Source organism: Tinamus guttatus, unplaced genomic scaffold, assembly GCF_059628265.1.
Source record: "Tinamus guttatus ecotype Peru unplaced genomic scaffold, ASM5962826v1 Tinamus_guttatus_pri_ptg000035l, whole genome shotgun sequence".
Classification (NCBI taxonomy): domain Eukaryota; kingdom Metazoa; phylum Chordata; class Aves; order Tinamiformes; family Tinamidae; genus Tinamus; species Tinamus guttatus.
This window is the reverse complement of record NW_028288569.1, coordinates 943342-968769: the sequence shown is the minus strand read 5'-3', so window position 1 is coordinate 968769 and position 25428 is coordinate 943342. Positions and strand designations below refer to the sequence as shown.

The following is a 25428-nucleotide window of genomic DNA, read 5'->3' as shown; positions in this document are numbered from 1 at the left end:
CAGTCCATTATTCTTCCTCATTCACATAAATATTCTTTGCTACATGGATCAGAATCAACCTTGGAAAGATAGTTACAGCGGCAGGCGAGCCCCGAATCTTTAAGTCAGAGGCGCTTATTGCCATTTTTACATAGCTAGCAACATCACAGCCACACGAGATCACTCAGGTATGTGCAAAGCCCCAGAGTCAACTAGATCGTGGCAGCATAAAGGATGGCAGCCTCTGTTCTGAAAGTTTGGGTTTCTGCGTTTTGCTAGCAGAAGCACTTTTTTAGGGGGAAGTTATTCCAAACACAGTGTTGGACACACCAGAAACAACTGAATATTTCTGTGGTTTGGGAGGGTCTTACATTTGGAAATCCTGTACTAATTCACCAGACAGCAATAAAGGACTGTAAATGCTGTTTTATCTACTGCCGATCAGCTTGGGTGACCTAACGTTTTCTAAACATTTGTGTACATTTTTAACTGCAAAAGCCAAATCAGCAGAACAAAAGGCGCATCAGTATGTTGCACAATCTAGACTCAGGAGGCCAAATCCCACTCTCCGAAGAACGAAGGACCTATGCACACCAAGCTAAGAGCAGAATTTGGCCAGTGAACCTAAGTAACTGGGTGGAGAAGAACTGCAGTTCAGCAAGGATTCCTACTTCTGCTTAGAAAGCCTAAGTCATCCTGGAAGTTTGCACACCGTGATCTCTACTGCTGTGCTGAGCTTCCTGCGCCAAGTGATGGCCAAGGGTTCTTCTGAGCCCCCTGCGTAACCATCGGACAAATTCAAGGATGAGGAAACTGTTCAGAACATTCCCAGAAGATGAGGACAGAAAGTCTATTTGTGCTCCATTCTTCCTCTCCACCCTCCCACCCTCCCCCCATGGCATGGGAGCTCGCTGAAAATAATCCAGGAGCAAAAGACAAACGCGTCCAAACTATATATATAAAAATAATAATAATAATAATCATAATAATAATAGAGATACACCAGTAATACAGGCCTGCCTAAATTGTACCAGTTAAGAAAGGAACCCCCAACACAATTGATACGATTATAAACACCTTGTATGACATAGTGGCCTGTACAACAGACCTATAAAATGATAATTAAAAAAGAAAGATATTTAGACCAAAAAGAAACAGGAAATCCCCTTCCTCTGTTTGAGTTGATAACCCACCTTAACTTGTCATTGTGACTGCTGGAAATGATAAGTAGTCCTTTCACTTTTTTGTGTTTTTTTGTGTTTTTTTTTTGTTTTTTTTTGTTTTTTTTTTTTTACATTTTTGGTTAGAAAGTTCTCCGATCCATGAAGCGATCCTGAAAAGACAGTGTTTATTATAAAATTAGGCAAATGTCTGTCCCAGCTTTAAATCCTTCCTGTTTTGCTCTTGTTTTGTATGTTTTTCCTTCTCTCCTTTGTCCCCAGCAACACGGCAAGAGGATGCCAATGCCATTTTTCAGTTTCTCAACGCCGCTGGCAGCCAATCCCAGCGCACAGTGAAGCAGGCCCTGGCAGCCCAGCCCGGCCCGGCTCACTGTGCCTTGGAGGCAGTAGTGGTGGTGGATGCGGCCCCGCTCGCGGAGGCCACCGTGAGGAGAGAGTTCTGCATGGACTCGGCTGAGGTGGAGGTGGCGTGAAGGCTGGCGACTGGTCCGGAGGCCCCTGCGGAGGCTGCAGCTGCAGAGACCAAGCTAACTGGGTTGCTGGTGAGCAGAGAAAGGTTCTGAGGGTTCAGGAACAGGGGGGCGGTTACGATGTTAGGAGTACCTCCAGCATTGGCAAACACCAAGTTCCCAGTTGCATCCAGTGATGTTATTGGAAGAGAGCCACCAGATGCAAGAGCTAAAAAAAGGGAAAATTAAGTAGGACGGAGATAACATTAGCAGTAAGCAACAATGCAAAAATGCGCCTAAATGCAACAGGTCTCTGAGGTTTCCTCCTCTCGTGGAAGCACTTTCTACACCACTATTGATAATTCCTCTTACTTCAAGCATGGGTAAAAAGATTAAAAAGCAGCTTAACTTGCTGTCTTTCGCTCATCAGAGCTGCTGCCCATAGCGAAGGTACCCTTTTGTATCTCAACAACTAGGAAAGTTTTTTCTGCAGTGCAATTTTACCTCTCTCCAGCAAACTTCCATACTCATAAAGTCCCTGCAGTTTCATAAGAAAGATGGTGTCTATCTAGAGATTGTGAAATAATATTTTAATGAATTCTAGGCAATCACAGACAGGAATGACTGTTTTATGCAGAACCCTGACTCTCTTTTATGCAGTGGCAAAGAGACTGCCATGGCATCTTGAAAAACACAGCTCTACAGTAACTACGTGCTGTCGACCAAGGACACAACTCAGTAAGGGCACCACGAGGGCAGAGCATTAACTTGACTATTCGGGAACTCAGGCCCATGATGTGATACTATCTACTATCCAAAACAAGCAGCTGGCAAAAGATCACCATATATAGTGAAGCACAGTCAGGGCACCAACTCTGTGAAGTTAAGAAAATTCTAATGATTCTAGTCAAGAATTGAATTACAAGTACAAGTGTTGGATGTTTTCAAAGCTTAAAACCCATAATGAGCCTTTTCCCATCACCATGGATGAAAGCATACAGACTTGCATCTAAACTTTCTTTTTAAAATGTCCTCCACTTATCTGCCACTCCATAATAGGATGCTGCATATCTATATAATAAATATTTTTTAAGCAACAATTCTTTCTACAAGCGGACAAGACACTGCAGATACTAAAACATCTCTGTGGTCTGTTTCTGAAGCAAGTTCAACATGGTTTTCTTCAACACCTTAAGAGTAACAAAGGCCTGTGTTTTCTGCCACAAAACCTGCACGCTCAGGTAACCTGCGCTGGAGAGGGACAGCGGGAGCGTTCACACGAACTGATCACTGTCAAAGGATGCAGAAGGTCACGTAACCTTGAGCAAACATTTTGCCTGTTGGCATGTGATCGTTGTTACAATTTTCTCTCACAAGTGTACAGGGTTCAGTCTGCCATGGGTTATCATCTCCTGAGTTTTTCTGTGACACTTTCCAAAATGCCTCCTCCTTATATCCTGGAAACAAGATCTGTTAAGCTATTTGTGACTATGTTTGAACACATAAGGCTAGCTAGATGTTTCCTATCTAGTTTGCAAAGGTGCCAAACTACGAACTCAAAACAAAACCTGCTAAAGTCAGGGGAAACTTCTGGGTGCATGGCGCTTCCAAAGTAGATCTTCAGACCTCTGTGTAAGGATTTACGGATATAAAAGTTCTATATAAGGTCTTTAAGAGTGCATTTTTTTATTTTTAAGACACATTAATAGAAAGATCCAGGATCAAGTCTTACTCTGAACTTTTCTGTTACAGGCCTTGAAACTATGCAACTCTGCTCAAGTTTATGCTGCAAGAGCTGTAAAAAGCAGATCTCTGATCTGTTGGAGGTATATGTGTCTCTATACCTATGGAAGGAGAACAACAAAACTAATGCCAGATCACATTACATATCTTATAGGCCTCCTGTACATTTCTGTGACATCACACACAGTTCTAATCATCTTTCTAAATTTGTACATGCTCTCAACTCTGATACATAAAACATATTTGTGTATTTACATTTTGTAAAACCTTTACTCTTAAAACACTTATGTCCAGCACTGAGAAGTCAGTGTTCTTTTTTGGTACAGAAAGATGAAACGCACAAATTGCAGTTATACGACGGAGATGCATTAAAAGGAACACTACTGACCTTGTATAGTTGCCAGCGTACTGTTGCTCATCAGGGCCGGGCTGAGAGCACCACCTAATGTTCCTGGATTGAGACTAAGTAAGGCACCTCTGCAGTGGCAAGACAGTGGGAGAAGAAGCAAAGACATGGAAGTGGGTTACTTTTTTAGGTGGTCACTATTCAGAAGTATACAGTCATATAAATAAATAAACAAACAGATAAATAATCAGAGAGTAGGACCTGATACCTATTTTAGTTTATTCTACTCTTTTCTGCATGACATCTTGAGCAGACCCTTTCACAGCTGTCTTCCAGCTGGGGCTAGCAAGATGCCTGAAGTACAGGCACTCAAACTGCAGGAATTGTATTGATTGTTGCTGTAAAATATTCTAGCAATGCATTTTGGAGAAACTGCCACTTATTAGAGCTACCTGAATTCCGAAAAGAAAGAAGTAAATCAAGAGGAACTAAACAAGCAATAAGTCATCTTTAAGAGCAACATTTTTAAAACTAAAATCCCAATAATACATAGTCATGCATCTTTTACAGCTTCTGGATCATGATGGAGAGATCAACGGTGAAATAAATACAAGCTGGGAAGTTAGTCTATGCTAGCTATCAATTTTTATTAGTAGAACAATTGATTCTATGGTTCACTGGCAAGTTGTAGCTCTTAAGTCAAGCTCTGTAATGGGATGGATGACTTATCAAATCACAACACTGCTGCAGCACAGCCTTCTCATCTGTAAAATGAAAATATTATTTGTTTCCTTTGACAGGAATGGAAAAGCTGGCCACCCACAAGTAAACCCTCAGAATAGGAGATGAAAGATGCTAGGATTGCCAAGTGAGCTAACAGGAAAGCGTGGTAAGGAAAAGCCCATGCTAATTTACCCTAGACCTGTCTTCCCTTCTTCACTATCACTGAACCTGCAAGGATATGAAAAATTCATCCTTACCCAGCTGCAAACTGCGAGGATGCCATCAAGCTTGGGTTCAGTCCTGCTGCAGCAGCCATGGCAGCAAGACTTGCATTTGCAGGCAACTGTGCAGCTCCTTGTAACGCGGCTGCTGCCGCTGTTTGCAACCCTGATGCCGTTACCATCACCTGGCTGGTCCCAAGAGGGGAGGACAAGGGAGTGGAGGTTGTCTGTGTTGTGCTGGTCTCACTGGCACTGGAGGCCTCTGAAGCAGAGGCTGAGGCAGAAGGGGAAGGACTCGGGGAAGGTGATGTCACTGCTGAAGAAGCTGGAGGTGCTGTTGAAATCACTGTTGCTGTGTTGTTGGAGGTGGTTTCTGTTGTGCCTACAAGATCGATTCTGGTTAGACCAGTACAAAACACAGACATGACTGAACAGAAACCACTACCCACCTAAACTGAACTGCACATCCAACAGAAAGGAAGACAAACATGCATGTCTGTGGGACCAAGAAGCATCATGAGCTTAAATAAGAAGGAACGCTGAGTTTGGCTCTCAGGCTACAATTAAATGACTGAGCAGCTTTAGAAGTGAGCAGTGGAAGGGGGCATCTTCACTTCAGCACCACCTGCGATATTATCCCCAGAAAATTCAGGTGAATTATCACAAAGATTGAAGTTCCATGGCGAAGTAACAAGGAACAATAAGAAAGATGTACTGGGACATTAGTGTGACTATTACTCAATTCCTGTTTTAGACCTCTAAAAGGTGAAATAGGAGAGATTAACATGGGGTGAGGAGAAAAAAAAAAAAAAACAGCCCAGAATCTTTGCAATAGTTGAGAGAAGAAAATGCTTGGAACTTATATACAAAAGCAACAGTCACAAAAACTCAAGGATTCCTTGGTGATTGTTAAAACACTTTTCTTCCCTATTTTCCATCTTCAGCCATGCAGATTACAGACACCTGTCTAAAAGTATCTTCACATCTCATCATACACAGCATATAGCAAAATGAAATGCCCACTTTATTTATGCAGTAAAACCCAAAGAATCCTAGATTTATCTTTAATAATAACTTGTGACAAAGACCAACAGAAATCCAACAAAATCTTGATTGCCATAATTTTTTTGTTACTTGTTTGATGTAGCAATTTACTCGCAAACTAAGGAAAAGTGAATTGTAAAGAACCTGAAGCCACTTTCATGGCTTGTATCTTACCTGTGACTGATAGACTAGTTACAGCAGCACTGGTCAGAGGGAGCACAGGGTTGACAGTCAAGGTAGTAGCTGCACTGCTAGTCACAAGGCTTGGTGTGGTTGCCACCTGGAGGCCAAAACAGAATATAACTGTCAAACAGAAAAAGAGTTAGCTACTAGACTTCAATTTCTTCCTTCCCATTCTCAACTGAAGATGATGTTGGGGAAAATACTGCATTTTTTATTTAATAACTCCATTAGGTTATTGGACCAAGCACAGTACCTTCTCTAATTATGAGCAACAACTCTCTTTTTGATATTCAGCACTTGAAGGGAAGCACATCTATCGCAGCCACACCGTGTCATAACTGCAAGCTGCCCCCTGCTTTCCCTCCTGCCAAAATCAGCCTCTTAACGACTACCCTTATAGAAAAAAGTTATAATATGTATTATTTCCGTAGGCTTTTCTCTTGTGCAAGCATCTTTCTAGCTCTAGATCTCTTTCTACCACAGTCTATCCAAATGTATTCAGGGTATTTTATATTATTTCACTTTTACTCAACTGAACTATGATGTTCGATTTGACAAGTTTCCTTGTGTCAGAGGAAAGATCTCTGAGGTTAAAAATATTCATATGCCATTAGTTAATTTTATTTTTGGACAGCCTTGTACTGCCTTAAGGCTGGAGGAACAGGGTTATGAAAGAAAAACAAATACGAGCAGAGATTTTTTTTTTTCCCCTGGACCAGAAATGGTGTCCAACCAGAATATTTGAAGGCCATTATACATCAATGAGAGAAAAGAAGTCTTTAGGATTGCCCAAGAGAACATATCTAAAACTATAGGCTAAAACCTTCCTCCCATTCCCCTCTCTTACCTTAAGTTTATTATCACAGCAATCTCTCTCATGCTGCTTATTCTCTTACAGGAAGAGGACCGCCTCACACATTTTAACAAGGCTGAGGCAACTGGGATAGATCTAAAAGCTTTCTGTCCATCTCAAACAGTCTATGAAATAAAGAAGAGCTAGACACTTAGCACATCTTCCACTAATGCAGCCTACTGCAAACACATCACATCTGTCATCTGTCCATACAAGAGTTCAGGCCAACGGCACAGCCCATACTCCAGAGCAGGGAACAACCTGGGATCGCTACAGCTAACCGTGTGGTTCCGATGACTCACTCAAGCCAAGCCAGCAGCGGGCTGCCACCTAAGAAGCCTCCCACGCTAACAGAGCTCCTAGGGCTCTAGTGTTTGTGCAGCCAGGGGACAAGTAATTAGTGTTTGCTGGCTGCTTAAGTTTCAGTCACATGAGTAAACTAAAGCCCCGTTATCCGAGGGACACACCATCTCCCAAGCTGCCACAAGGAATCAGAGATGCACGTTGCCAGTGAACATGGGGAAGGGGCTGGAACACCTGTTCCGCTGGTAGCGTCAACTTAGAGAAGCTAACAGTGAAAATGTTTTAGTGAAACATCATTGAAAGAACGCATGCTTGTAGTTAACATCCTCATTTCTTCACACACAATGGTAGTTCATAATAAAAAAGTCCTTTTAGGCAGGAGAAGTTTTCTTAAGTTGCAATCTGAGTAAACTTGCACAGTAAGTAAAGCTATTGCATATCTCACTATGCTCTGCTTTGGTAGCAAGGCATGCAACCTTGCTTTCTAATTAAGAAAGCCTAGGTACTTTTAAGACATCCCTAAACCCTGAAACAAAAACTTGCATGCATACTTCCTGAGACAAGGATGAAGCAAAAGAAGGACATGTCACCAAAATTAATGATTTAACGAAGGACTTGAAGGCTTTAGCTACTCGAGTGATGAGAGTGAAATAAATACTACAAAAGGACAGCTACAGGCTACATAAATTCTGCCACGCTCCTATTAGCATAGCTACCATGAAATCTAATAGCTACTGTTTCTATTTATGAAAACAGACCTCCATGGACATTGGTAGCAAAGGAACTGAAGAAACCTTGATGCATGTGTTTTGTTACTCTTATTTTCATTAAGCTTGTGTTTACCTGAGGCAAATACAAGTTTGGGAAATTAATGACATGAGTATTAGCTAAATTGTTCCTTTGTTCCTTTCCTTTTTGAAAGTGGCTGGCTAAAAGTGATGGCAACAGTATTACTGGATTTATGTGACTTAAACTCCAAATTATATTTTTTACTGCTGATAAGAGATTATCAATGTTGGCTAAGAGCAAGGTGGGAGGGGTAGAGCAGTTGAGCTTTTTATTATTATTATTGTTATTTTATGAAGAAAAGTTTGGGTGAAGAGGCAATCCAGACATAAAGAGGAGTTAAGCTCTTATGGTATATTTCCAAATAGTAACCCCAACTACAATTTTGCAAGCCAGAATATTTACTCAAGAGATGGCTAAATAAGGCATCTCAACTGAAAGCCAAATCAGTGCCCAATTGGTAAGCAATATCTCTTTTATAGTACCCAAGCAGGATATTTAAATACCAATGCAATAGAAAGAAAACTTGTGAGTACAAGTCTGCTGTACAACAAAGTCGCATGTACAACTTCTGCAAAGAGCAAAGTGCAACTACCTTTTCCAGTGAGCTGGGCAACCAGAGTCTTGATTCTACCAGTGAGGTTGGGCAAGGGAAAATTGCTTTGATGGGCGAGCTGCTGGTTCCACCACTGCTGGGTGGGTTGATCCTTTTCTCCTTCTGGCGCCGGTTACAGAACCAAACGCGGATCACCTCCTTCTCCATGTTTAGCTGGTCAGCTATCATGGTGATCTCCTCCGAGGTAGGCTTTTGGTTCTGAGAGAAAGAGACGGTACTTGAAAGTTGTGAAATTACCTTCTGAAGATTTATTTTATAGCACATGGTTGCAAAGAGCCTTTATCAAAGAAGATGGACTGCAAAGATAAGCAGGATTTGGTGCGCTTGATGCCTTAGGGATTTCAAAAGCCATTCAAACAATTCCTTCATTGCAGATAAACTCTCCCCTTCCTGGGTGAAGTTCCAGGTTTCAAGATGTCTGGCAGCTCACAGACAAGGCACATTTTTGTCAATTTTGTTGAAAATTTAAGATTATTAAACTGAAAAACTTACAATCTTTCCCAATTAAGTCTCTTCTCCAAACTCTTTCACTTAACAGGAAATAAGCCTTTTCTTTCCAATACCTTCTTGCGATTTGCCTTAGACTTTCCCAACATAAGTGCTACTGAATATGGATGGCTTCCCCAGGGTTTCCTAGGGAAATAACCTTTCTGTACTGAAGCTCCGATTCATTTGGTGAGCCAGGTGTCAAAGCCAGTTAAGATGACCATGTTCTTTAGATGAACTTCGACCAGCTCATGTAAATTTGAGATACTAGAAATTTCAGTAATTTCTAAGACTTGTCATTAATGTAAGCTCTACTCTGTATGTAGACTGAAGTGCGGGTTATATCTTCAGGCCAGCAAAGGGTCTACCGCCCTAGGCAGAAATCTTGATGGGGAATTTATACCTAGAATCTGGTCAGTGTTATGCCAGAGATAAATCATAACAGACAATTTTGCTCTCTTTTCCTAGTTACAAGAACATTACTACCAAAAACGAGCTGCTTTCACTGTAGACACGTGATGAAGACTGAGCTCACATGGTTGTTTTTGAGAGAAGGGATCTGACTTTTGAGTTAATCCCTCAGGTAATTCTAGACCTTGACAAGGATATCTTTCTTTTAGTGTCTTGTTAAAAGCAGAAGGAAAAGACATTAACAATACTAGCAGCCAAATAAACTTCAAGTTTACAGGACAGGTAGGTTGAGGGGGCTACTTAGAGAGGCTACCTGCACATACAGCAGCAAAAAGTGCCTGATAAGAGCAACAGAAGGCCAGCTATGAACCTCACATTTTGTATGTTTCAACTGCCACCCTGTTTATCCATCCTCAGAAAGGGTACTGTTTTTCTTCTTTTTGATGTCCATAACGTCAAACTTTGACCTATTACTCAGTAACTTGGAACACAAAACCACAGAGACAATGAATTGCAAGAACCAATGGGTGGTTTGGGGCAAAGGGGAAGAGGAGGGGAGGGAAGGTGTTGTTTTTATTAAAATGAACAGACTGATTGTATGCTGCTTAGCACGGTCTTTGTATTCACCTTTACTACAAGCATTTTCCTAAATAGCATAGCAACAGTTTTATTCTAGGAGATATGATGTTAAACAAAGCTTTGTTTCTTTACAGTTGAGCAGAGCAAGAGGATCACTGACCTCCAGGAAACTCTTCTCTAAGGCCACACGTATGTTGGTCTCTATGCTGGTGCGTTTCTTCCTCCTACGGTTCAAGCCTTCAATCCCTTGCCCTGGAGAATTCAGGGCACTTGGGCTGGAGAGAGTTGAATCAGATGAGAGGTTTTCTGAAAGAGTAAAATAGCACCCATCAGAAGACTTTATTTGAATGCAGTGAAGCGTAATGCAAGTGTTCACCTCTGCAAGGGATGTTAAAACACACTCTCTTATCTCTTCCAGATAGATACAAAATTATGAAGCCCACAGGTATTAATCCGTGTTGTAACTGAAACTTCACACTTAAAGGCTCTAAGGAAGCCCAGAGGGCACTCTCTGCTTCTGAATTCTGCCACAGTATCACTTCTATAAAACTTATAATAAAATTTCTTTCCTTCTTACCTCATGCCACCTCACCTTCATTTATTAGAAAACATAGTTTAAATAATAATAAAGTAGTGCCTGATATCCACAAGGCACAGCTACAAGCCATAGGCAATTATAAAAAGTCTGAGCAGCCTGAAATTTCTTTTACTTGCCCTGGCAGAAGAGGTAGCTTATGGCCAGCCTCACAATATTCGACCCCTCTGCTCCAGAATTCCTGGTGAATACTCAGTTCTAGTCATTTCTGCTGAACCACCTGTACAGCTTGCAGCTCCTCCTTAGTTGCAGGATAGAATGACCCCCTAATTCTATCTTTCCTGGCTTCACAGAAGAGCAAAGAGAGGACTAATTTTAATAAACTTTTAGAAAACAAAATGATTAATTATGGGTGCAGAACACTGCAGACCCTTCAGAGCATGGGGATTCTGGGGTAATTCTCAGGTGTCACAGCTGACAGTGCTCAGGACCATTCTCACAGGCTCACTCAAGCAAATATTCAACTTTGTCTTCTAGATTACATATTCTTTCAACAATGGCACCCATGATCTTGCTGGATCTCTTCTCTGTCCCCAAAACCCTGCACACAAGTTGTGTTCCATAACAGCAAACAGGACTGCAACACTACAGTGTAGTGTAATGAAAGGGGTCACTGGTCTGTCTTTCCTGCCTGCTTTTACCTAGAAGTTGTTGAATGGAAATTACGACATCATGAATCTTTCTTCCAAAGACTTTCAGGACAGTGAATCAGACTTGAACACAACAGTTCTTAACCCCCAAACTGGGAGGAACCATGATGCTGCCTGTGGTCCTCATCATCACTTTCCAGATACAAATACTTCATCAAGATAGCTGGAAAAGCAAATCACGGCCCCTTGCAGCACTGTACTGGCCTAGTGCTGCTGTAAGGTTTGAGGACCTCTTTCCCACGGATTAGATCACTCAGTGAGAAGATATTGACATTTGCTATCGCAGGTCCAGATTACCTAAGATTACCCTGTCAGCAGAACAGAATGGCACTTCCTACTTTCAACACTATGTTCAATTACTTTCAAAATTTCAGGGAATACTGTAGGCAGTCAGTGTAGAGCTCTATTCATTTTAGGTAAAAACAGAAATTCATGCACTGTCCCTGCCATCTGTTTAGCAGATTCATCAGGTTTATACTATGCAGAATTGTACATTTAGGAGAAAATAAATAAATAAATAATAATAAAAAAGGAAAGATAAGAAAAAAACTGTCCAAACACTCATTAAATACTTTCTATCCTGATACTCAGTACCACCATCCAAGCTCCTTTTGCTGATGCAAAACAAAAAACAAAACAAAACACTAAAACACTGGCATCATGAATGACTTATCTCACAGAAGAAAAAACATAATTTTGGAAAAAATAAAAAAATCCACCACAAACTGAACTCTTGCTATGGGGAGAAAGAGTGTTTACAAGCATTCTTGGAGAAAGATGAAAAGCACACACACAGGGGATGTGGGAGGAGATGAATGCAATAAGCTCTGCTTACTGAAACAACCATGCAACCCTTCCTCAGCTACACATCTGAAAAAGTAAGCTGGAAGAGGATTAGAAGTTATATGCATTAACATATATGAAGGAGGAAAACGTTGACATACATTGTCCCTCACCCCATGCAGTGATTCAGCCGACTGCAGAACACAGTTTTAAAAGTTTGCATTGAAACTATCTCAGACGAACAGGGACAACTGAACAGGGAAGCACCTACACCTTTACTTGTCTCATGGACAGTTGCAGAGATCAGTGGCTTCATAAAACCATAAGGGCACATATGAAGCGCTTAAGAGTTTTTCAGAATTCTACAGATTTTGGTAGGCTGGTGAAGAAATACACAGACTTGTTCACCTGCATCATTGAGCCACTTTTCCAGAAGTGGCTTTAACTTGCACATGTTCTTAAAGCTGAGGTTCAAGGCTTCAAAGCGAGAGATGGTAGTTTGGCTGAAGTCATTTCCATAGAGTTTGCCCATAGCGAGCCCAACATCACCCTGGACAAAGAAAGAGAAAAAAAGGGATTCACTAACATAGGTACTTCCAAAGCAAGGAATCTTGTCACATTCATGTGCTCTCTTAGTGACTCTATTGGTGTTAATAGCTTCTCAGTTTTGCAAAAATTTGCTCAGTGCTAAGAGGATTCATGCTAACGCAAATAATCACACAGAAATGTCATCTTTTCAAGTCTCAGGCAGTTTAACCAAATAACTCTTTCCAGGAAATCCCTGATGCTTTGTCTTCCTAGCATTATCACTAAGCATGACACTCCACTGAATATTACAGCTAGTATTTTTTTTTCTTAGTTCTTTAAAATAAGTATGGGCCGAGCTCATTTTAGGAGCAGATTTAAGTATTTACACATATCAAAGAAGAAAAGTTCAAATAAGTAACAAATGAAGTGTATTCATGCCCTCATATCAGTAGAAAACCACTCTTGAAAACATGAATTATGTTTCTCTGCAAACACATATCACATTTAAATAAATCCAAAGGTATTCTTATTTGAACTTTTAGTACCTTCTGGAGTTCAAATAAAACTTCTTCCTTAACAGAGACATCCATTTCAAAGGAGACAACAAATGGAATCATTTCAAATAATGATTAACTGTTGTCTTTATTGTAATTACCCATCTGCCAGTTTACAGGTTTTTTTTTTTAATATCTCTTGCTGTTTTTCTAAATTTTAGCTAGTTATCAGACATTCTGTTTATCCTAATATTTATACATATACCTCCATATACCTAAGGAAGTACCACAGTTAAATCTCATTTGGAGAAGGGGAAAAAAAAATCAGTTGTTAAATACATGATGATGTTTTCTGGTTTTGAATTAACACCCAAAGATCCTTCCTTGGAAAAAAATGAACAATCTTTCAAGCATACTATTTTCTCTCACGTATTTTAATTTAGATTTTATTCTTTAACACACACACACACACAAAAAAAGATGAAAAGTCCAGAAGAACAGACTGAGGAGCTTGAGCAAAGTTAGTTGAGTTTAATCGCAAACGGGTTAGCGGGACTGTGCATAAAGCTCGCTTGCTTTCCTTTCAGGTCACACCCACAACCACAATTTGATACAGGTAACTTAACAGCATGCAGAGTGGCATCCAAGCAAGTAAGAAGAAAAACTTCTTTAAGTTTAGCAATTTGTGCAGCTTAAATGAAGAAAACATCCTCCTTGCTAGGCAAGGGCCAGAGCGACATCTTTCTAAGCCGCTCATTCAGAAGAGGAACCAGAGGGGAGCTCACATTTATATCTCTACCCACATCTCTGGATTCTGCGTATTTCAAAACTCACAAACGATACTAAGAGAAATAACAGGGATGGTCTAGTGGGTTTATGACCATGAAAACCCAACTATTCAAACCATTATAGAGTTAAGGTGATTTATGCTTTGGCAGGACAGAATTATGACATTTACTCCAATCCCCTAACTAAATCTAATTGTGATATTTATCTTGTTCTCACTAACATTTGCCATGTGATTTACGATGAATAGCAGACCACTTCTTTGTCAACAGCCAATAGTTAACTATGCCAAAAGGTGGCAGCACTTAAGTCACAGGCAAAGCAATTTATATATTGGGATAAGAAAGGTAATGCAATGGCCACTGAACATGGAAATGAACGTAGCTGGGTTTAAGGTACATCACAGTTTTTGTATAGGTCTGTCAGGAATTCAGAAGGACTAGGAGATACAGTTTTTATACTGAGTAAAAATAACAGCCTAAAATGTTTCTTCACATAACCTGAATTTCTATTATACAACTAGTCACATATCAGCACTATCATTATGATGCAGCATGTTCATGTGTTTCTGCATGTTGAGCATTGTGATATTTTAAAAGAAAAAAGGCCTAAAGTCTGTCTCCTCTGGAGACTTTTTGGGGTAGAAGACAGAGCAGCTGAGATTCAAAACTTGTCTGTTATATCCCATACAAGAGGGAATGCAGCTAAGTGATTTGTTTGCAATAGAAACTAGATCTCACAATCATTCTTGAAAGGCAGGGGTAGGGTAAGATAAATCTGGTGGATCTGAAAAAGCTTACGGTACCACTAACAATAAATTTTTGTTATCCTCTAAAAGGCACTCAAGTTACGCAACTATAGGAAACCTAAGTAGAGGGATCTTTAGTTGCCACAATTATGCAACAAGGTAAAAGTTACTGGAACTGCCTAATTATACACGTATGTGCTCAGAATAAGGAAGCACTGATCAAATGCCATTTGAGCACTTTCTCAAAATTCCCCTTTTTTAAACTCAAAAAAAAATCAAATGCTGAAATGAAAGCCTGAGCAACTCTATTTATTTTTCTTGACCATAAAAATTCACAACAGGGTCAATAAAGGAGGTTTAACACAAAGCTTAAAAAGTCTATTTGCTCTATTATAATCGTCTCACAGTAGGGCAGATCAAACCTAATAACTAAAGCGCTCTATGAACTTCCTCAGTCAGGCTATAGGGAAGCTATTGTATTTTGCTTTGTTCTGTTCTGCTCTATTCTAGCTTTTGTGCATGTCCATCACTGTTGCATTTGTGTACCTCCATCTAGTGGAAAGGAGGGAGGGAAGGAGGCACACAAGCCAGCAAAAGGCACTTCATTTTACTAAGAACGTTCTGTTCTTGAGTTATAATTAAGATGCTGCCAGGAACTTTCATTATGAATCCTGATTTTTCAAGCACGTAGAACCTTGCCAGAAAAATAAATCCGACTTCAGCACATACTTTCAGCTACAGTAGGTTTACTTATTCCAAGGAGGAAAAAAAAAAAAAAAATCACATATGTTGGATTGACTGCTCTGAGCTCAGACTTTTAAGTATCTGCTTTGATTTCTGCTTGCTATTTCTTCCACCAAAACACATTTATGCTTAACACAGGCTGTTGCCAAAATTAATTCTTTATCTGGACAGATTTTTTTTAATTTTGATGGGGGAAAAAAGCATTTTATTTTGATATTAATAAGAAAGGGCTCTTGGATCCAACAGGAGCTGCTTTCAACAGAATCACAGAACATACAACTAATTTGTACTTCTAATTGCATTTCTCATTCAACCATTTTTGCCAGGAGCAAACTTCAAGGTGACAGTTCTTTCAGCTTTTGTTCAGTATTCTTAGCAAAATCATTAAACACAGAAATCATCGATTTTTAATAGGAAAATACACTTGAGTGAGAAAATTCCTTCGACATCCAAAACAACTGCCCAGTTGTGACATAATTTTTAAACAGTTAATTGTGCTGTGTGGTTTTTGGAACATGGCACTCCTGAAAGCAGTTTTCAAATGTTTAGTCCCATTCATTTTAAATCCTATAGAATGACAGTGCACATGCAATGACATTTTGAGCTGGTAAATGCATGTACCTGCTGGGAAAATGGCTATCCTTTTAAAACCAACAGGGAAGTAAGATATCGGATGTACAGCCTTTTCTGTCATGTCTCAGAAATCCCCTACATAAAGGCCAGAGCATAACCCTATTTAAGAAGGTACTCCCAGGAAAAGACAGAATTGGAGTCTCCCTCCAGACTTGAAAGATGAAGCCTCCAGTTCCACACTGGCAGGCACTCGGGTACTCAGTCTCACCTGAGTGAATCCAAGTTTGATCCGTCTTTGTTTGAAAGTCTTGGCAAACTGCTCAAGCTCCTCAAGGTCACTGGGCTCCTCCAAGCTGGGAGTGTCGATTCGCTTTGGTGTTGACTGGCTCTGTGGAAGTGGCTGAATGGGGGTCGCTGCTATTGTGCGTGTTGGGGTTGCTGGCTATTGAGATAAAGACCAAGGAGAAGATGAAAATCAGGCTTAAAAGAATAATAATCAGCAGAGATAAAACTTAGAACTGATATGTCAGGCTTGTGTGAGAAAGATCAATGAATTCAACACTTGCAGCAATCTAAACATTTCTCTGATTTATTTACATTCCTCTCAAGAATGAGCTATCACAATCCAGGGGACTGTATTAGTATGACAGCCCTTTAAAGACTGTCAGAACCAATTAAAGAAAAGCAAGAGATGTTCTGTGCAGCAGGTTGCCAATGACTTGCACTTGATGCAGAAGCTGCTCAAGAAAAGGCTGAGCATTCCTACTTGGTATAATTCTATCATTTATATAGATAGTTTGGCCTTCATTCCCTTTTAATCATTTTAAAATGGAATTTACTGCTTGCGTGAGGTGGCAGATTGTCATCAGCTTAAAAAACTCAAGTTCTCTATTTAATCTTGGCACAGTAAGCACATACAGAAACATCAAGCACGACAGGTTTCCCCTAATGCTACCTCTTGTGACTGACTCCACTCTTCCGGAGAGAAATATAGATCACACTCTAACTCTGCTGATACGTACAGCAGAAAGGGTGACTGTAATCATGAGATGAAAAATTAAGCAAAGGCAACCTGCAGAAAGTTTATTCCCTTCAGGTCTTCCCCCCATCATGAACAGTTGATTTTCAAGGAACTCAGCACAAAGCTTATTCTCCCTGAACATTGTGCGGCAGCAACAATTAAATTCTGAGAAAATCTGAACATCATGAAAAATACCCATAGACAAACAAAATACACTAAGATCTGGCATTAACCAGTCCAGGTTTTATGCACAATGGGAATACTGGAAGCATGTTTGGAATTAGGCACAACACATGAATTGAGATGCAGAGACAAATCTTTCTCTCTAGCTAAATTTTCTTCAGTTCAGCTGAGGGGCTAAAGCAAAGGTAACTTCATAGTTTTATGTACCATGCCCAATTCTGAAACTATATACTCCTTCAGCGCAAAATAAGAAAATAAGAAAGAACAGCCTCAAGTCTACACAACACTGCAGTAGCTTGCAACGCTACACAAATAGCTGTTCTAAAACAAATGCCTTATACGTAGCTGAGTTTTTATGTAGCTCCTTAAGTTGGTTTTCTCCTGGCTTAGCACAGCAGTATTTTGCAGTGCACAGCAGATGGTAAAGGCAGGTCAGGATCTATAACTCCATTATTTGAGAAATAATGCAATCATATATGATCTTTCTAGGATTGCAAATATGTATGTCACACTATAAAGGTTTTTAATATTTTAAAATTTACATTAAAAAGAGTGGACGATTACTACCATATGTCTTTACGGACTTCACCCCTTTTATATAATTTATTTTCTTTTGGTTGCTTTGATACATTTTAAATCCAAACATAACCTTTAGTAGGGAGCTCGGCTGCTAACTGAGGTATGAACTATACAACTGAGACAAATTCCATTTTCCACATGGTACAGGAAAAATACTATATGTGGTAAAACAGAAAATGCAAGTAAAACAGAAAATGCAGTTTTCTAAGGCTATAGACTAAAGCTTCTTATCACAGATTAAAAATTGCTTATATGTAACCAATTTGGCAGGAAAATACTACATGGTATTTGAGAAACAGCATGCAGTCATGTAGCTAAACCATACAATAAAACATACAGCAAAGCAAAATGAATTTTACAGGTGCAACCTTAAAATTGCTTTTCTTACAGTGTGAAAGCTTAATAATAGAGCTTTAGTATTTTAACAGTTCCCTAACAGAATATTTTAATGCATTTCTAATAATCTTCTCATTCACAAAGAAATAACTAATAAGACTGGCAATGACTTAGCAAAACATTAAAATCACCAGGCTAAAATACAGACTGATTGCCACTGCACTCTAACCCTCCCTGTCAAACAGCAAAAACAACTGTTCAACAATTGTCTTTTGAACTTTTTGCTCCTCTGAAAATCACAAGTTTATAGATTGTATAAGAAAACCTTACAAGAAAGCAAATGCTCCTCTAGTCCCACTAACTCACGAAATCACATGAAAATTTCCAGCTAAGAATAAAGTTTAGGAAGTTAAGTGCAAAAAAAGCACTTGAGAATGGAAACTTAAATTAAAAAGTTCCGATTGGTTCAGTTTTACACTGAATCTAAAAAGACAAACTCACTAACATACACGTTAAATCTATTTCTGTGACTAACACAAAAGGCCCCTTCGCTTCTAATAACTCAAATCCCCCCAAAAAAGCAAATAAACTGTAGGAATAAGCCTGACCTGCGAGGCAAGGGTGATGCTTGGCTGAGACTGCAGGAGGTTGGCTTGGCTTTGCTGAGGTAGTTGCGTTAAGAGATTCTGCGCTTGCAGGAGACCTGGAAAGAGAAGAGAGGGCGTTCGGTTTGTCATTTAAAAACACTAGAACATGAAATGAGGTGAAAGAAGGCTCTTGCCAAATAAGAGAATTACAAGACATTTGAGAGGCAAGCTTTTATTTTATCCCTGCATAGATACTGCCAGACTTTGGACTTTTCAGTCCAAAATTCCTCTGCATTTTCATAAAGCATGGAGGAGAACAGAAAGGGGAAAGAGAAAAGCCTGCACTAGTCTGTAGATAGAGTTTGCAATGACTATGCTCATTTTGTGCACAGGAATCATTTATTGCTCTTTTCTGCTCATAGACTTGGGGGATGCTTCTTTCAGTAATCGACGGCTGGCCAAGAATTAGGGAGCCATACAAAAGTGATCGGGTCTGTGACAACTGAACACCAACCAAACCTTCAGATTGGGCTCCTTGTGCACTCTTGTGCCTCTCTGCAGCACCCCAGGCCAGCTGCCTTACAACTCGTTACTGCACATTTGTTCTCCTGTTGAAGACAACTTTCTCTAGTAAACCAGAAGACAAAGGAAGCCCAGATAACCTCCTCCTGGCTGAAGTAAGGCAGGAGCCTTATGGAAGCGTAATTAGATCTTAAATTTTACGTAAGTGCCAAACACTGCTAAAATTACACAAAGAAGATGAGCGTTACAACGAATACATGAAAAACCCACTATCAGGAAAAGAACGACAGCATTAGAGAACAACTGTGGGTAGTGCAACCAATACAGATTCCAAATTAAAAACATTAAATAAGGAACCTATTGCGTCTATCAGTCAGACTCCATGCATATACACAATATGTTGTCATTCTAAAAATATTTTTTCTAACAGTCTACCACTCATATGGTTTATTAAATTGCTCAAGACACTGAGAAACATGCAGGTATATTTATTTCTCTGAATAGTTTTTTTGCATGTTTAATAATAAAAAATGTACTTTTAAGGGATAAGAACCTTGACAAAAATAAACTTACAGCTATCACCTCCCTGAATTTGACTGTACATAGCGTTACTGTTATTCTTTATGCCAATTTTGACTAAGCCTATCAACTTCTGTGATACTAATTTAAGACACTAATTAAAATTACATTTAAAAGGTGTCTTCCAGATCACAAGATCCTACAACCTTCCGAGAAAACTACGTCCATTCAGCAGACAGAACACACCTGAACATCCACATAAGGAAAACTCTGTTCTGGCCCATCAACAAGATCAGTCAGTGCAAGCTACTTATGATCAGAACTACCTCCTTACCACAACACAGTCAGGAGACCCAAGAGTTTGGGACCTGACTATCAAAAGAGAAACTTTTGAATTTTTTTTGAATATTAAAGAATATTTAATGAGGTTAAGGTGACATAAAAACTGGAATTACCATAGGGTAGGGAGGACAAACTCATATCCTTGATGAGAGATACGCAACCAGAAAAGAATAGACTTTACTAATATTTCTGTTACATTTTTCTTTCTTTTTCAAATACATGTTGAATATGTATTTCAGAATATAATATATTGCTAACAAAATACTTAAGACCTACAGAATAAAGACAGCTGCTTATACAAAACAATAGTATAGCACAAACAGCAGCTATGTAAATTGGCTTTGTACTACATAATCAACACAGTTCAGTTCAGTGTTTCTGAAAAGTCACAGCGAGAGAATGGATCGGCTGAAGGAGCTTCTCAGACAGCTACATACTACCAGTTGCATAGTGCAGGGCATATGTTTGTTCACTAGAAAGATGACTTCAGGTGCCCTAATTCATCTGTTAATTAATGAATAGCCACCTCTAAGTGAACAGCTTTTGACCTTTATTTAGTGGCAGCGAATTCTGACAGCCTGAAATAGAAAGGTCTAAATGTCATAGTGCTATAGAGTGGCTGCCCAGTAATGAAACAAGAAACAGGTAGCTTACGGTGACCTCTAATCCACCTGTAACAGCATTGATCACAAGCTACTGCCTCATCTTATGACTATAACCAGAGTAATTAGGGCTGTCTTTTTGTGACTTCTTGTCCTCAGAGAAATCCCAGAGGATGATTTTCTGGCAATAACATTTCCGCTGAAGTGCATGAGATGACTACATTCTTCCTCATTTTGTTCTTACGTGTACATTCTGAAGTAATTAGTACAGAAGGACAACATGAAATATTCTGAACATGCTTCATATACTCAGTTTTTTAATCATTTTATCCTACCTCTGAAATGCTGTTACAAGGTCTCTCAGGCAGAAACTGGAGAAAGAAAAGTTAGTTGAAGTTCAACCTGAGAATGATGGAAATAATAATCAGGCAATGGGGAAAGCAATTGAACTGTCTGGCAAAGCACATGTCCTTTAAGAGTCTCTTCAGATGCTTTTCAGACATACAGTATGTAGATCTTGTGAATTCCTTGGATGGGCAGCTGCAGTTTTGCCTTTTTCAGAGACGACTCGTACTAGCATTAACTTCAGCTTTGTTCTTCCAAGGTCAGACAACAGCTTCCTATTTCAGTCTGGGATAACTTCAATGAATCAAATTATAGGGTGGGTAGTGCAACCTTTTAAACACAATGAAAATCCAAACCCAGACCTTTAGGGAACTGTTATGAGTGATCCAAACTTTCCTGTGCCCTCAGGGATTGGTTTTGATGCCAATACTGTCTAGGCTATTTTTGCGTTACGGGTGATGGGACAGAATGCCCTCTCAGCAAGTCTACGCTCACTACTAAACAGCGGGCAGTGGTCAACAGGCTGGAGGTCAGGGCCCGGACACAAAAGTCAGGGGAAAACAGTCTGGCCCCTGGGCAGCTGAAGCAGCTGGGCCCTGGGCAGCTGCAAAAGAGCTCTGCAGAAAAGGACATTGGAGTTCTAGAGGACAAGCTGAACATCAGTCAGCAGCGTGACCTTACACTGAAGAAGGACGAGCACATCTCGGGCTGTGTAAGCAAGAATGCAGGCAGCAGGTTGGCAGAAACGATCCCTCCTCGCTATTTAGCGCTTGTGAGACAAGCGTTGGGCTTCAGAGCACAAGACACGCACTGACATCCTTGAATAAGTACAGTGAAAGACCTCAAGATGGGTGGTGGGCTGGCACACACATAAAAGAAAAGGGTAACAGGGCTGGGTTTGTTCAGCCTTAAGAGAGTAGGGTAAGCAGAGATCTTAGCGCTGCCTTCAACTACCTGGTAAGAGACTGAAAAAAGACATATATGGACTCTTCTTGAGTGTGTGCAACAATTAGATTAGAAAACTCCAAGTAGTTATAGAGAAACCAATTTGTTACCAGGGGGGTAAAAATTGGAGCAGGTACCCAGAGAGGCTGCAGAGCCTACATCCTTGGAGATGCTCCAAACACACAGCACACTGCTGTTACTGAACTTGCTTTGAGGAAGATTGTTATAACCTCTAGAACTCTATTCTACCCTACATGATTCTTTCACTCTATAAAAATTAATATTGTACTTGCATACTTAAATTTATAAAGGTAGTACTTCTGACCTGCTGCTTTGGGTACTAGGAGCCCTATGGTATCACTGCTTCAATAGTAATAACAGCAAACAGAGCATATGTACAAAGCTCCAGAAGAATGATACTACCACTGCTGAGGTAGATAACGATCTATGCAAAAAAAGTGATGTTTTAGAGGTATTAAATATTATTTTTAATAGTTAAAGTAAATGAATTACCACAGCCCAGCAGTTTTCCTGCGATATCTAAACCTCGTATGAATTAATGGCCCAAGGCAAAAACTCTTCCTACCAGCCAAGAGTCCCCAGTGAATGATCTGGGGATTCAGTTGTTACTGTCTAAAATTAAACAAAGGATAAAACAAACATTCAAGTGTAGATTTTTTCAGCATAACTTTTCAAAAGTTGGCCCAGAAGCACAATACATAATTCATCCCTAACTGATCTCCCAAAAGAGTGACATTTTTCATCTAAAAAGAACTTGACTGCTTTCTCTGCCAAAGATGTTCATCTTCTCACAGTCATATCCTGGAAGCTAGCTTCCAAGGCAAAACCATTACAGTGTTGCAATTTGATTAACTGGAAAATAAGGAGAAAGAAGCAGGAAGAGTACCACATGCCGAGTACAGTACAGAGCATACTACATACTATATAGAGTATGTCACCTACTACATATAATGTCATTTGATTGACCTTTTTGATTGCTGTTGATGCAAAGAAACCACCGAGCATTTCAGAGTACCTTTTTTTCTCTAATTCCAAAACAAAGATTGAGAGCTGAAATTAGATTGGGAGCCAAAGGAAAGAAAGTACAAATCAGATGCATTCCTGCAAATCTGCTCCACTGAGATACTAACCTGCTGCCACGCAGTTGTCCATTATAAATTTAATGCATCTGGGAAGAAATTGAGGCAACTTCAAGCACCTTCCTTCATCCTCACACTGTGTGAAGCCATAAGTACTGGCAACAATGTCTCAAAGTATTTGTTTTTAAATTTTGCTTGTTGTTGTTCAAATGACACAAGTCTTAAAGTCTGTAATACAACTAGAAACGTTCTAAGAAGAGAACTGGACTCAACTGGGCCTTTTACATGAGAAAAGGAAGTCACAAACAAGACCGTTAATAATAAACATCAATACTTTGAGAATAGGCCCAGACACAAGGTTTAAAGCTAATCAGTAGCCTGGCTTCCACATTTGTCTTTCTGAATACATAGGTCATGCTTTACAAACATAGCTTGCTTTCTTTACTGTGATGCAGTTTTTTTCCTCCTTTCCGCTTGCAACAACAACTTCCGCTTACACAAGTAATTTAAATGAAATACAGCATCATTTCTCTTCCCCACTCAGCCTTTTATCAACATTTTTTTAATCGGCAGTACCTTCTAAATAAAAAGACTAAAGGTCATTAGATGAGTGTAATATTTTTTATAAAATACCTATGGTTACAGTAAAGGATGTTGCACTGATGATTCCAGAGACACACATATTACTTCACAGAGCACATACAAGACATACAAAGTGTAAGTTGCCACCTTCTTGCTTGGTGACTTAGTATTATATAGGGAAAACAACTGCTATGGATGGGAAAGTATTCAAGATTTCTATTTCCATTCACTCTTCTATTTGTCTGCTGAGACTTGAAACAATCACTTCAGTTACGATGCTACCTATTACGAGCCATGAAAAACAGAAATTTCATGATTTATGTATTTATTTCATGCTTATGTGACTTGTAGTCATCTTTTCCACGTGATTTCTGGTTACCATTAGACATATGGCAGTGAATCTATGGAGAGAATTTCACATCTGCTGTGATCGGTATATATTGAACAAAGATATTAGGAAAAAATAATGGATTTTTTTTAATCAATCATGTATTTTAGGTATTAATTTTTTGTAACATTTTTTCAAATGTTGGATTTTAAAAAGACTTAAGCCAAGAGGTTCAATCCCTTCCATAAATCTAAATGTGGTTGCTGATGACCTCGCTTAGAGAAATCATTCCTTGCTCTCATTTCCTTTAAAATTTTTTTTTTGACACAAGAGTTCTTCGTGTATGTGACCACATGATATGTACAAAATATGTAGCATGGTCTCTAAAGCAATAGATTTCTTTAAGAATAAAAAGCATATATGTAAATCTGATATTTCAGTTTAATTACTAATTGGGTGCATATATAAAGCTATATGAGTACTGATGAGGCATCCAGCAGGTCAATGTCTTTAGCTTTAAAGAAAGCTCATTGTCAGTTTCTTCAGAACATTTTTTCTTTTATGAAGTTGACTAGTGGAGCAACAGCACAAGAACAATGGGGAAAATTCAGCCGAAGAGCAATGACAAAGAAAAAACGCACTCACTCTCAAGCTTTCTCTCTCGTAACTGATAACATACTGTTCAAGATCTTCTAATAATAACCATGAAATACTGCAGAAAGCCACACTAGAAAGTGAGATAAGGAGTATTATGACATACATGTTGCTTTATCATTGAGTGCTCATGAAGAAAATTAGATCCATTCAAGCATTTCAGTTTGGAAGGCTGTCACACACTAATGGCTGATTGTCAGAATACAGAATATAAATCTTTCTGCATTTTTGAACTATTTAATTGTCCAGGCTGCACACTGCCAGTAAAACATGGTGTTTCCACATACACTGTGTCACTGATGACAGCAATATGTGGCCAAGATTAAACTGCAGTCAAGAAATCATTTTCAGAGCAGGCTCCTGAAAAAGGTACTAGGAAAATATCTTCTGATAGCTATTCTACTTGGGAAGATTTTAAAATAAACCCTTCCTTTCCAATTTTATTCCTTTTTATATAGCAAACAACTCATTTTGAGGGGTGAATAAAATCAGTTTTAGGTAGTTTCCTTCTTCTGTGAAACAACTGTAGAGATGTTTTAGAAAAACAGCAAAAGTTCTCTGAATATGGTAGGCAGACATGAATCTCAAATGGTGAGAATTTTCTAAAACAATGATTTTGTGCTTGCCATTTCCTCAAAAATATTGGTGAGAGAGGGAGAGATGGAAGGAGAGAGAGGGAGAGAGAAAAAGAGTGAAAGGGAAAGCAAAAGGGAGAAGTAAAACTTATAAATTCTGCTTTTCTTCAAGAGACACACAGCAATTAAAAGTAATTAAAGAGAACAGTCCATCAGATAGTGAGAGTGCTGCAGGCCACTGGAAAGTCAGTTCCAGCCACACTAGCATATGAGAAGAAATAGTGTAAGACAAAGCTAAAAGTTAGAAAAGAAAATGAGGTGCAAAGAGCTGCTTTATAGGGCAGCCAGGCTCTGGAAGTTTCCTCAAGCACAACAGGAGGCACCTCTTCAGCAACCACTTTTAG

The 25428-nt window shown here is 39.4% G+C and overlaps 1 protein-coding gene across 5 annotated transcripts in view; it reads right to left on the bottom strand.

Moving 5' to 3' along the window:
• Positions 1-786: 786 nt before the first annotated feature.
• Positions 787-25428, bottom strand: part of POU2F1 (POU class 2 homeobox 1) — a 108752-nt gene continuing 84110 nt past the window's right edge. For all 5 annotated transcript variants that reach the window (XM_088533245.1, XM_088533255.1, XM_088533260.1 and 2 more), the window contains 9 exons: positions 18532-18626; positions 16073-16246; positions 12340-12481; positions 10064-10209; positions 8446-8625; positions 5861-5966; positions 4679-5024; positions 3741-3829; positions 787-1838 (listed from right to left, as the gene is read on the bottom strand). In XM_088533245.1, the coding sequence (XP_088389371.1) occupies positions 1528-1838; positions 3741-3829; positions 4679-5024; positions 5861-5966; positions 8446-8625; positions 10064-10209; positions 12340-12481; positions 16073-16246; positions 18532-18626 (1589 nt within the window). In that variant the 3' untranslated portion in view covers positions 787-1527. The remainder of the gene's footprint in view (positions 1839-3740; positions 3830-4678; positions 5025-5860; positions 5967-8445; positions 8626-10063; positions 10210-12339; positions 12482-16072; positions 16247-18531; positions 18627-25428) is intronic.